At 29.7% G+C, this 14,959-nt stretch overlaps 1 protein-coding gene across 1 annotated transcript in view; it reads right to left on the bottom strand.

The window, feature by feature from the left end:
• The window catches only part of LOC111037206 (cadherin-89D), a 46,553-nt gene that overhangs the window by 8,686 nt on the left and 22,908 nt on the right, over positions 1-14,959 (bottom strand). The window contains exon 3 of the mRNA XM_022319605.1: positions 82-212. Coding sequence (XP_022175297.1) covers positions 82-212 — 131 coding nt within the window. The remainder of the gene's footprint in view (positions 1-81; positions 213-14,959) is intronic.

Raw genomic sequence — 14,959 nt, 5'->3', positions numbered from 1 at the left:
GTTGAATAAATATTTAATACAAATAATAATTTTAGTGTTGACGTTGTTAGTATTTTCGAGATAACTATATGCAATACTTACATTATCGATTGGTTGCAAACTGAGGTTTCTCCTTGGATGCACTTCGATCTGCATCACCTCAGAACCAACTGGTGTGGTTTCCGACAACCTGATAAATCTGAAGTGATTGTCGATGGGATAAAATTGGCAACCTATTATGACATAACAAATAATTTGTTTAGTATAAAATATGTTTCCGTTTAAAGGTTTAAAATTGTAAACACAATTACTCAAACCCAATAAATATTATTGAGTTATATGGATATTACTTATCCGTATCGTATTATTTTTTTAAAATGGCTCCAGGTATTTCAAGGGAGATGCAGTCCCCTTAAAGACCCAGAACCGCCACACATTTGAGGGGCCAACGCCAATTAAAAAAAATGTAATCTAAACGAAAACTACATACGACATACCTTTGTGAGTTATCATACCTAACTTAATTGATAAATAATATAGTTCTGACGCCGAAGTCTGAGAAAAAATATAGGTATAGGTACCTAGTGTGAGCGCAGTTAATAACTTAGTTAAAGTCGATGTGAAGCGATAGAGTGTGGTTTCGGTCTAAATAAATTTAGGCACGGTAACATGAGGCAAAATAAAATTTCTATATAGATCAGCTCAAAGAAAATAGAACATTGTTTTTCTTCTGACATTGAATAGATGTATTACATCGTACAATTCCATTGAGCTATAACAATTCAGAATTATATTACATTTATTATTATATAATAGTTTCCAATCTATCACGCAGACAATAATCAACAGAATAAACTAGGTAAAAAATTCATCACATTCACATATGTGTAATAATATATAATATAGAATAGCAATCGATTAATGACGCTAATCAGAAGGTTCATGTTGAAAAGTGTGATAATTCAATTATGTTTAAAAACCAATCGTTTCTTTTGTATAATATCGGTGTCAATAATAATAATGTTCGTAACATAATATATTTTCATAATTTTAATTTGATTATGTGTATTGATATTACTTCTCATTATTTATATAGGCGTATACTATATCACTGTGTATAGTCATAAAAAATGTAATTTTCATGCAGTACCTAAGGTACAATAAGTATTGATATTTAATAATGAATAAGTTGTATTAAATAATTATATTTCACAAGTAATCGAAACCCCGACACTACGAAATATAATTAAATGTGTTTTTCAAATTAAGCTTATTTTTACATTGTTAAAAAGCGATTACTCTTATAAGTTTGGGTGAAAATTTATGGGAGCAAACGATAACAATACATTCAAATATATAAATAAATCTGTAAGAAACTAGTGGCATGGTATCCGATGTAACTACGATCGCTAGAAACATTTTTTTTTTAAATACGTAAGAAAATATCCATCAAAAACAAGATATTATATTAAAACCATAAATGATAAATACATATTTGTTGTAAATATATACTAATTATGTGGCTTGGTGAGGCGTGGTCGTACGCTCAATCTGCGGCAAAACTCTGAACGTGCTTACCGGCCGTCGTTGCTAGGACTCGGATGGATGACCACCAGGGTTTTTAGCAACACACCCTTGCCACACATACAAATACGTGTTTCAAGTTAACAATTTCTCCCTACAAACAGCTAATGACCATAATTGCCAGGCTTTAGATCAATATAAAAAAATGCTAAAAAAAATATATATTAACTATTGTGAATGGTAAACTAAAATAATTGTTTGAATAAGTAGTATTATGTTGGGGTCTCTGAGACCTATACACAACTAAATACTATCCATGTTCAGGTTAAGAAAAATAAACGATGAAAAGTCGTTTGGCCGTGGTAGGAAATTAGCATCACACATGGCTGAAAAACCGTTTTGATGTTATCTGAGTGACAAGTAGTTCGGCTATACAAGAGACATGATACATAAAAGTTCATTTTCGAATTCACACTGGAGAGCGGACAGTTTGCAAAAAGTCGTTTCGCCATCACACTTCACACACACACACACTGGCTAGAAAAAATACGTGTCTATCAAGTGAGCTTGAAATGTACGAACACGATGGTTTTTGTAACCGGGGCACAGTCTGTTGAAGTGATAGTCACCAAAAAAACCATACCCATTTTCAATTTTTATTATTTTTGTTCAATTGTACAATCACTTTATTGTTATTGTTTGTGTAATGTATGATTCGGGACATGTTATATTTATTTTAATATACGAGAAGTAAATCGCTTCCCGTTTTAATAAAATATTATATTATAAATACTTAAATAATCGTTTGGTTAACAATAGACAATCTTAATTAAACGTTAATTTAGATCCTAATTAACAACCACTGCATTTTAGTCATAACTAATGCGTGTTTGATTAATTCACATACTTAAGTCATTATGATAGTATATGGTATTGTATTCAAATAAGCAGAGCGTCGAGTATAGGAACGTAGGTTACGTGGAATTTTAATTGGATCCTCGACAGTTTTTTAAAAATATATTTGTAAAAATTTTTGTTTTAAATTAGTCATTTGTAATAGTGAACTAACTGCTTGATATAACTATTGAACATGAATTGTGAATGAGGCATGAAACGTCATTGTCTGATTTCAGTAAAAACCCAAATGTTCACTTATTGTATTGATGTTTAAAAGTTCAGCCTTTAATTGATTAGATAATATTATTTTCCATTAAAATGTATGAAGTATTCTGTGGATACATTATTGCTAGTTTTATTGATCTAAATAGATCAGAGGTTCTCAAAGTAGTGGTATGCGAAAGACTACATGTCGGTACGCGAAAGGCCACAAAGTGATAGAACGGAGAGTTAATAAATGAATATTTTAAATTGTGTTTGAACACGATCACATGGAAATAGACATAAGTGGTACGCGACAGATCAATAATACATATGAGTGGTTAGAAAAAAAAAGTTTGAGAACCGCTGATCTAGATTAAGTATGCAACTGGTCACTCAAAGATAAAGTAATATACTAATATGACATCTGGGGTGTTCATCAACTCTGATGTAAGTAGGTGAGTACCTATATATATATTATATATATATATATGTAATATATTGAGTCCCTTTTCATCCCTATGTCATTCGTCGGGCATCTGAACAGTAAAACCATTTCACTCCAGTTACTACGTCAAAGGCAAAACAACGAAATTCACTTAATAAACTAATAAAGTAATAAAGTAATAAACAATTTATATTTTCTGTTACTTTAAGCTAAATAGCCTAAGAGCTGCACGCTGTATGTGTGGTAATAATACTTTTATTACCTCTTTCAAGCATAAAAACTCAAATTGGATTAAACTGCAACTCTTAATACAGACCATGTTTTTATAATATCATGTTCTCTGACTACACGCATGGGTAAAATGTAAGAAACGCGTATAATATGGGATGTTTCAAAAATCGGTACGAATTGGAATTTTCCTAATGGTGGTTGGTAGCATTGGCTCTTCGATTTTAGAAATATTCTGGGGGTTATTTTTCATACATAAATGGGAGATACTTTATGTTGGTTTTAAATTCTTACCGACTCCTGAAACACCCTATAATAATAAATTATCTTGTACATTATTAAATATTATACATTTTTAAATATATTATATAAGTATCGAATCCATCACTTGTCATTTAGATATTATGATGTAATGTCAAGGTATATAAATGATATACAAACAATAAAAAAACAAAAAAATAAGAAACTAAGTAACCTACTAACTTCATATTTTCTACTTTAGTAAAAATATACGGTTTTTAACGTAATTTGAAAAATAAAGAGTACCGTGCTAGGTTATTAGTTAATTTTTTTATTAAATTAGAAATAATTCAAATGTTGAGTCAAATAAAACATAATCTTAATTATTGATTGTAAATTCATCAAATTCAATTTGTTTAAACTTATTAAATCGTATAGTTCTCTAAACGCTTTTTGGTGACAAGTATTAGAACTCATAATTTCAAAAATATATCTACTTTTAAGAAAATAATTCTAAAACAAGTTACATATATTTTATTTTAATTGTAATTAAAACGTATAAATTTGGTACAAATTCTGGATAATAAGTTTTACTGATAAGTAACCATGACAACAAAAATCTTACGAAAAATCGGTCAGAAACAAAAAATCTAGTGCCCGGGCCATCGATATACTACATTTATGTTAAAATGAATAAATAAAAGTATCCCCATAATATTAAAAAGTTGATCTAATTTTATATCATATATTTTATTTATTACAAATATTCAGGTTCCAAGTGCAAAATTAATCTTATCGTTTCAAAAATGTTACTGTGTGTATAAAATATTATAATAATACATAAAAGTGCATAAAAAATACTTGAGTGTGACTACTTATCTTAAATAATTTTAAATTACTATACAAATAAATAACAACGTATGAGAGACCTATTGTATTGATATTACTATATTAGGTAGTTTTTACGTGTCTAATAATTTTTTTACTGACAATTGTAGAAAAAAAAACTAAAGAATTGAAAGTTGAAAGTGTCCATAAATAGCTCTACAACAGTTAAAGCAATATGGTTATTGGTTACTTACTTTCCCCTGATATAAAATATGTATTATTAATTAATAATTACATAGGTATATAATTAAATTATTTGATTAAATATTTTTATAAAAAAAAACTATGTACAATTACTAATTATGTATGCGTATGATGTGAGCTCATGAGAGCGGGAGGAATAGTTAAAAATTGTAAAATAACTTTAAAATCTTAAAAAAAACTATAACATATAAATGTTCACACTTTACTATGTTTTTTTTTTGGGGGGGGGGGAGGAATGGTTACATTTGCTTTTATTATTATAAATTGAGTACTTTAATATAATATTAAAGTACCTTTCCCCAAATATGGGTCGTTTTTACTTTAAATTTATATTGCTTATTTACAGCCACCGGCGTTTTTCGATTAATCACATTTCTACGTGAGTTCTCGTGACCCTCAAATATATTGCAAGAAACGCCTTCAAAATCTTGTGCCATATTATTTATACATATTTTTTTATTCTATATGTACAAGAGTATGTCTTAGAGAATATTTTGTTTTCCACCCACGTCATAATCTCGTCTAATTCAATTTTCACAAAGTTTATTTGATACTATGTACTAATACATTTACGCACATAATTCTGACCTCAATCGACTTCGGTAGGTACACGTACGTTAATAGTATACAAATTAAAAAAAAATAACATTATTACTATTATAGTTCATACCATCTGTTTTATTAGGAAAACAATCATCAATAATATATTTAAAAATATTTTAAGCACTTATTATTTCAAAAAATAGATGTTGAATTTTTGAAATTCCAAGTTAAGTACAATACAATTCTAATATTTTATATTAAATAATTACTTTTGTTTCTTCATCCTTTTATAATAATGTGTTTTCTGGTTAATCAGGTGCTATATTTCTCGACATGTGCTTATTTTTAATATCATAATAGTATACGAAACAGAATACTTAAAAAGCAAAGAATTTCGATGCTCGAAATATACGTCGAACATTGAACATAATATAGACGTAAAGTGTTTATTACGAGTTTCAACGTTAGACGATTCTGTGAATTATGTCAAAAAAATATAAGTATGCCCGTAAAACGATAAAATATGACATCATAAAGTCGTATATTTATAACTTACGTAGCATTTATAATTTAGTCTTCGATGTGTATGACTAAAAGAAAAAAAATATGCAAAATCCATCAACCACCTAACCGTATAAACTTCAAATAATATTCGAATGCGGCACCTGCTATGTATATAAATATAATATAAACCACGGTCAACGGAACGCGCTCGGTGTACGGTGGTGGAGGAGAGCTTGCGAGACGCATTCGGAAAAAAAAATTTCTTAACTATTCGACGAGTCGCTGTGGAGGTGATGGTGGAGACGGTGGTGGAGGTGTCGGCGACATTTTGTTTTGTAAATCAATAATATCGCGTAACGCACACGGTCGTGCGAATTTCCCTGGCGCCAAAGGCACACGCAAGCTGATCAATTATTCATTTATTATGTATATTGTATACGCATGCATTGATAATATTTTATTATGTTTATGTTACCTGTGTATAATATTGTGTGTCGTGTTGGTCCACGCAAACAATCGTTTCCATTGTCGGTGACCACCACCACATGTCAGCAGGCGAGAGGATAATAATATAGAACGATACTATATTATAGTGGGTATTAAATTATTATACATTATTATTTTATTATTATTACTATAATTTATACTCATTGCTTTCACGCTGGAGCAGTAGAGTCCTTAGAGATCGAGACCCAGTAGGATTATGCACTTGAAATTATCAACAACAAAATACACACCATATTCGGATTATTCAGCGTTCCACACATTAATATCTAATTATAATATATTATATTATGTTTATCGTCGTGGCTTTTGATAATTACTATTGTTTAGAAAAACCGTTTATTGAATAAAAGCAATTTTCCTCCAAAAGAAAGTTATAAATACAAATATTGTTTATTTTTNCCCTATAAGAAAGTTATAAATACAAATATTGTTTATTTTTTAACACAAAATGTATAATGATTATTAAATTATTTATTAGAAATAATTGAATTGAATATCTAATTGAGGTACCTATGTTTTTTTTATAATTTCTAAACGATATTTCTGCAATGAATGCGAATTCCTGTTACAGAAAAGAAATATTAGACAAAAGAGAACAATTTGTTAGTAAAATGGAGATCAATTTAGTCCGAAAAAATGTTTGGAGGAAAATGGTTATAGTGGAGGAAAACAGTATTTCATTTTTGGAGGGATATATGGACCCACCTATATAGGAAACAGATTGATCATCTTATTTACACCGTTAAATTGTTTAGATTTTAACCTTACATCACGTTAGTGACTTGAGACATATTTAATAGTCCGATTGTTTGGAAGTTTTATGAAACATATTTGGGAGATCATAAGATTGATATTTGATTGCTGTTTCCAATGAAATCTTTCGTAACGGTTGTACAGCCACTTATTCATTGGTAGTTTTGACTGGGAAGTTATTATCACGAACTGATTTATATTATGTTATGTACCAAGTCGCTTTAGAGATGATGAGTAGACAAATAATGAAGTGAAAAGCTTGAATGGTTTGGATGTTATAATTTTTTCATTTTTACCAGGTCCCATGTGATTATTTTGCAGTAGGTATGTCAATGTCCATAATATTTTATAGGGCGAAGCGGTGGTTGAGTAGCTTTGGGCTATATAAAATAATTCATTAAGTATAAAATTGATTTAATGCGGGGTTTAATATTCATAAATTATCAATTAATTTTAAAACATCAACATTTTTGCGATAGTTTTGCATTGAAGTACCGAAAAAGGAAAATTAGAATAACTATAAAATATGCAAATCTGGACTATCACATTACAAAAAAAGTGTGTCCTACGCTTAAGTGCCACCCGGAGCGATCACCCATCACCTCTTCCCCCCCAAAATGCGCCTCGAGTCACATCCCTTATTACCCGCGTCTGTTCGTGGTGTGCATAAATAACAGTCATTTTAACTATAAAAGTTAGGTAGAAAGTAGGCGAACTAAGCGGCGGCGCGTACCTACAACACTGTTTTTTTTTCATTTAAAGTTTCTGGAGATGTTTTTCTTATAATAATATTACGCAACAGAATTTCCATCTCTTTCGTTCGCATTGGCACACACATAAAAATCGTTAATTGTTTTAACTCCAATTGTAGTTAATGTCCAATACATGAACTCTGATTTTGACTTAATAAAACAAATGTTGATTTTTCTTCTATTCGTCGTAATTAAAATGTCTCCAAATTTATTGTTAAAACAAACGCAAATGCAAAATGATATTTTAAGATATATTATAACGTAGTATGAATAACTTTCTTAGCATTGTAAAATATTGAGTATTTAGTTGATTGCAAATCGATGCTAAAATGAAGTCTGAATAACTCTGAGGAATGATTAAACATTGAGACTTCGATGTGGTTAAAATGACTCCAAGATACGGAAAAATTGTTAAATATTATTTAGTATAAAAATAAATAAAAAACTGTGTTCTGCAGTTAATTGAACTCGTAGCTTCTGATAAACCATTTATGACTGCACCTAAATATAAATATATATTGTAATAATAAAATAAACAATATACGCACATGGCATAATCGGTTGTACGTGTGTAGTATGTGTCATGTGTGCGTTTGAAGCGATATCAGTTCTGGCTGAGTTGTGTCACGCGTTATCATTGTCAATTTGTTTGTTATTATTTTCCGGGCCCTCCCTCCAGCCAGGTTGTTTTGTAGACAATATAATATTGTTGTTGGATATTGGTGCGACGTGTGTTACGCAATTTAACCCGTGCAGGGTGTGACCGATTTCAGAGTTCCCCCCCCCCCCACTCCACTCCTCGCAGTATAACTGTTCCGTATACAGAGTGATTCTAGTTAATGGCTACTCTCATGTTCCAAGTCTATGTCTGTGCATTTGAAATAGGTATATAAATATAATACATTTATTTTTCTGTGTGTTTTCAAATATTTATCACGCTACGGATCCAAAACATTTTCTATACAAATCATTTTTTCAACTACAATCCATATTATTTTAAATTTCAGAAGCAGAAAACTTTACTAAAAACTGAAAACCCTGATCAACCGCGATCCAGATTTTTTGTAAAAATGTAGTGTCATAATTATTAATATACGGTACTTCGAACTGGAAACACATTTTTCAAAAACGCAAAAATTCACTCGGAAAATTCCGAGCCGTTTAAATAGATCGCTCTGTATGCACATAGCTATAAAAAAAAAAGATGAAAAAAATCCGATCGCGCGAGCACACACCGAATCATATTATATAGGTACTTTGTGTACATACATACACATCAAATCCGAACATATTATATCGTCCTGGGCTTTGTTGCTTTCACCCGTCTAACAGATTCATCGGTCACTTCAGTTATCTTAGAAATATTTTCTCTCGCTTACAGGTAAATAGGTGGTTATTGCGGAGTGGATTTTTTTATCTTTTTGAGTGACACGCCTTTCCTGTCCTATATGACTTTGGCGTTTTAAAAAAAATCAATGAATTCTGGTTATGTTAAATTGTTATTACAATTTTCAGATCCTCATTCTCGACATAAAATATTAATCCCAGAACTTATACGTAGGTACCCTTAATTTTTTTTTTTTTAATTATTGAATCAATACTCTTGGCGATGTGGGCAATTGGATTTACAAATAATTTAAATCTAAAACATATTATTATGTGTACATATTCTAAACATTAATTTTAAATTTTGGGTTGAAGATAGGTGGGTGTGATGAATTTAATGATGTTGGCTACGGATTGAGGGTGATTGTGCAGTACTTCGGCTCGTGAAGGGGGCTACCCTTAAATTATACTACTATATTATGCACAAATATAGTCACAAATATTTTAAAATATATCATAAGTAAGGTTCTAATTCAGTTTTATGAGGTTTTAGTGATGGCGTGTGCAATTAGTAAATTGTGTTATAATACACTCAACAGATTAAAACTCAAAATACCACGCACGTGCCATCAAATTCGATATCTCGACGTGTAGTACCGCAATATGACAGTATATAACATATAACATCATATTATATAATATAGTGTCTTCAGTCTCGTCACTTGTTCGTTTTTTTCGTCAAAACGTCCAAAACAAAGTTGTTGTGACATTACAGCGATGCAATTTTGATGACCCTCTTTTTACAGCAATATCGCGATAAATTGTATACGCATTTTTTAACCGCGAAAACTTCCCAGCTCTATGTGCAGTTATATCCACAAGAAAATCGAACGATATTATATAATATACGAGGGCTGTGGTGTTCGTGTGTATTATACCAACGAGAGTAAAAGTGTGAGCGCGTGTCGTGTGTCTTACGGGTATGAAAACTCGGCGAGTCGCGAGCCGAACACTTGAACCGTATTTCCCGTGTTCGGTCGCAGGCACACAGTTATTTGTATTGCATTTATATATATATATTTGGTGCACGCGATCGATCGGAAAATTCGCGTGTCCCGAGACTGTATTATTGTACGTCGCATAGACACTTTTACAGTGTTATTGTCCCCGTCGATACAACTGTGAGGCTGAACTAAACTACAAATCGCTTTTCTGACAAATGCGGTCGCTGTCGTAGGTATAATACGATCGTGTTATGTATAATGTATATAATATTATTATGCGTCGTATTTGTGTACGTTTAAAAATGTGATTTACCGTCGCCGACCGGTTATTACGTCAAACCCGTCGCGGAGCGTGATGCATTAATTGTCGTTGTTGTCGCTTTTAAAATGTATTTTACAATCGTATTGACATTTTATCCACCGTACGGGAGCGTTACGACCCGGCTCGGTATTTACCGACTGTATTGGGTGCTATTATAATAATATGATAAAAGCTTTTCCCGGTCTGATACGTGTAATGGTAAAAAGATATAAAATTGTTATGATATTTTCTTCATCCGTTTTTATTTCAAGCTTAGTCCCCAGTTCGAATACCGCAAGCTTTAGAACTCACAAGAGGAACTCTCGGTTGATCTGCGCGTGTAGTATTAGCCCCCGACATTATCCGATCGATTCAAAATATGTGCCAGTATTTTACAAATAGATTTTTGAATTTTCAAATTTATATTGTTAAAATATTATAAGCTAAAAACTATTTCAGGACACCAACTTCACTCAGCGCCCAGAACGTCGATTCACTACGTCTGATCAATTAGAAAAATGTGCTAATGTTTGCAAATCATGTAATAGATAATAATACATCAACTAACTGAAAGGTGACCACGCTAAGTGTTCTCTCCATGGGTTTTGCAATATTTTAATTTTAAAGTGAGTCATAACAATTTTAAATTGAACTGCTATAATACAGGTCACATTAAAATTGTGGTACCGAAAAAAAACACTAATGATACTTTAAATTTAATGTTTGGTAAATAAATAATATTGAATCTAATGAAACTAAACGTGAAATTATGAAAATAAATTGACTTCATCACCACACACTTGTAAGACGGATAGTATGCAAATGAGGACTTGTCGTGCCCTTAGATAAAACCATTCTAAAAATTATTGTAAAACATCGGTACACGATTCCTTCCGACATTGCTGCATTATTCACAGTCGTATCCGCTCACGTGGAAAAAACGGATGTAAAAGAAAACGTACATTTTATCATTAATTATTATGTTATTTCCAACGAAAATATTGTTACCTATATGTGCATTGCAACGCGTAATAAAACTTAAAAGAAATCATAATAATTATATTGTTCGAAACCGAAATGTTAGTCTAGAACTTCACGTGGGAACTAAGCATATATTATGTTCTATAAGACCGTTTAATTTTTTTATTATTTAAAAAAGTTACGTAAACGTTTTCTTTGCATAGATATATAACACTTTGTCGTCGAATTAATGGCGGAAACCGAGAAACGTAGTTATACGTGTGTAATATAATACAGATATATTTATGATACTATAACGCAGTTTGGTCGGAATTTCCAATTCACAACTTTCAATACCATTGTAGTACAGGGTTTGCTTTGAAATGTTTCACGGTTTAATGAGATCAAACCCTTACACGGACGGTGTGGGTGCAGGGATCAGCTCAGCTGCTGTAGTAGCCTTTGTTAAGTTTTCTATTTTCCCTTGATATCGTTAAAACTTTAGTGTGCAATGTGTCCTATATATATATATATGTATTATTATCTATCATTAGGGCTCGAAGTTGGTGTTTTCGTGTTCATTATAGACTTAATACTAGCCACTAGGTAAGCAATATAATAGTTTAACGATTTTACGAACAAAGTATCGAAAGTTTTAGTGCATATTTTTTCTTTTATTATTCGTATTTTTTTCCTTCAGAGCAAATAATATGAAGATGTTTTACATATTTTTACGAATAATACAACTTTGAATGGTTATATAATTTAATGTAATTAATAGCTTCGTGAATAAATTATAAATAATAAACAAATTTATTTAATGTTTTAATTACATCATCGTCTCATGAATCCTTTAGAGATTTGTACTCAAAACACCGTAATAATTGGTTGAAATACTCTACTTAGGTATCTTTAGTAAATTGATTGTAGATGCCATAATAATATCATAATATGTAATTTAAAATAAAATATACCCTCTTAAACATAACATTTTGAATTAACTTATAATAGTAATTTTCAATGTATAAAAAGTGCATATTTGAAGGGCATTATTGCATGCCTATTAACTATTTAGGCCAATTTTGAACATGCATTTAAAATTTTTAATTTTAAGCTGTATATAATTACACATAAAAGCTATTATTTTAATTGTGATTTCGTATGGTACAATATTGTTGGTACGTACATCTGATGATAATTTTTTTTGAAAATTTAAAAACACCCAAATTTTTAATCTAGTTTTTAGAAAATATTTGATTGTAAAAATATTTAATTAAGTCGAGTGATTTATTTTTAAATTTAAAATTTTTGAAGTAACTCATCACATTTGAAAGTACTAAATTTTTGAAAATATATTTAAATTTTAAAAAGTTCCTATATAAAAATTATCATAAGACTTTTCAAAAAAGTTAAAACTTTTGAATTTAAAATGTTATTACGACTATATCAACTTTATTTAACAAAAACGATAAAATTTAAAAAATAAACTACACGTCTTGAATAAATATTTATACAATTTCAATTTCAATTTTCCTAAAAACCAGACTTACGAACTGGCTACGTCGGATTCAAAAAGAAAATATCTAATTTAAAATGTTTGAGTTTCAGTACTAAAATATCATACTATAATATGTGTACCGGAAACGTCTGAAAAGATTTTTTAAAAAAAATATTAACTAAAACAAAATGTATTTCATTTTTCAGGTCTTTCTGTTACACCCTGTATTATAATTATAACACCATAAATCATAATGTTCATTATTATTATGTACATAAAAATACTTCACTTGGTCATGCACGACGAGTGATGACCAGACCAAAGATGGTAAGTATATGTTATTATTATTGTGATTACGCCCGTCGACTGGTCGTTCACTATAATTATTGTTATAATTTTGTTACGGCAGTAGCTAAGTACAAATTTCTTCGACAATCAAAGGGGGCAAAACGGGTATTCTCGAAAACCACGCAAACGAAAGTCACATTCTCTGCCCGCGTCGTCGACGAGTTCATTTATATTCCGATTGAAAATTCCTATGCGGAAATACCACAATATTATAATGTGATTAATATTATTATGTACCGTAATGAATTTAACCGAAATCTAATACTTGGTGGGTAACTTTTTTAAATGTGGTATTTAAAGAAAATCAAAAGAGGAACTATTGACATTGCTTCTCCTCAAATACTAGATAACTTAAGTAAAATAAAATTGAAATTAATTTAAAATAAAATGTTGTGCACAAATTATAAATGTCCATCTTAATGACTACATTACTTTAAATTAATTAATATAATATACCTTAAATAAGTTTTTAAACAGGAACACACGAAGAAACGATAGTATGAAGATTAGTACCTATTTAAGTCAAACACGTCCCATGAATTACTGAGCGAATTTTAAACGCGCATTATTCGTCAGATGATTTGACAGATTAATCTGGTTTTTCCTCCGTGAAATTCATGTGAAATTACCATGTTTAACAAAATTATGTATAATGTATAAACAAAAGTTTCGATAAGTATAAATCATAAAATGTCTTAAAACAACAAAGTAATTTATACAAGCTCAACGTCAAACATATATTTATTCTTATATAGACATCAATTATCTAGATAAATCATGATATTTTGTTTTTAAAGAAAACAATTACCACTAATACTCGGATTTTTTTTTTAATTTTTAATAATAAGTCTAATAAATTATGTAAACCTAAATTTAAAAAAAAAACTTAAATAATATATAAATTAATACTCGAAATTAAAGAACTCATGCATCTTTATAAATTAATTGATTTCTTAGAGTACTAAATTGAAATCAGAAACTGTATGATCAATGACCATGTTAATCTCTAAAATGATTAAACCGGTTAAATAGGTACACCTATTTTTTAATGAATGCCTAGAATAACTAATAAAACTAAAACAATCAGGTTTACAAAAAAATATATGTGTTCTTTAATAATCGAACAAAAACTATAGATAGTTTTCATTTAAGTAGTTAAGCTATTATAGCTCTATATTATAATTCTTAACTTAAAACATACATAACCATTTAAGTTCAATAAGTTTTTAGTAAGTTTTATTATAAGCTTTAGTGACATTAATGACCACACGACGTGCGTTTATCATTATGACCATTAAAGTACGTAAAGAAGTTTAAAAAGTTTTTCCGCTTAATTAATTTTAAAGAACCAACTGTGAAACATATATTACTAAAATTTAACCATGCGAATAAGTACCAGGTGATCTATTTAACATACGACAATCATTCTATAAACTATATTTTTTTTACTTAATAAATAATAATGACAATAAACTCATCAAAACTTTAAATAACAATAACTAATAAACTATTAGTCAAATATTTAGATCAAAACACTCTGAATAATAGTTTGTTTTAGTAAATGATATGTTGTAATAATGTATGTTATCATTCAAAAAATCAAAACAGTAAAAATCAAGTATAATTGATAGCGATAAAAAAATAGTAAAAATTATAGTTTGTTTTTTCTAAAGATATTGTAACGACTTTAAATTACTTAAATTAAATATTTTCAAAAACTTTATTGTTTTCTGAAATTATGAGTTTCTTACGATAGTAGATCGCTCTAGTACATTTTATATTATAGGGAGTAGGCCTCTACTAATAAACTTAAATATGAGAATTCCATTTAAGAAATATTCTGTGCCAATACAA

The sequence above is a fragment of the Myzus persicae genome, unplaced genomic scaffold (assembly GCF_001856785.1).
Source record: "Myzus persicae strain clone G006 unplaced genomic scaffold, MPER_G0061.0, whole genome shotgun sequence".
Classification (NCBI taxonomy): Eukaryota; Metazoa; Arthropoda; class Insecta; order Hemiptera; family Aphididae; genus Myzus; species Myzus persicae.
Note: the sequence above shows the minus strand (reverse complement) of the source record. Positions and strands in the feature narration are given on the sequence as shown.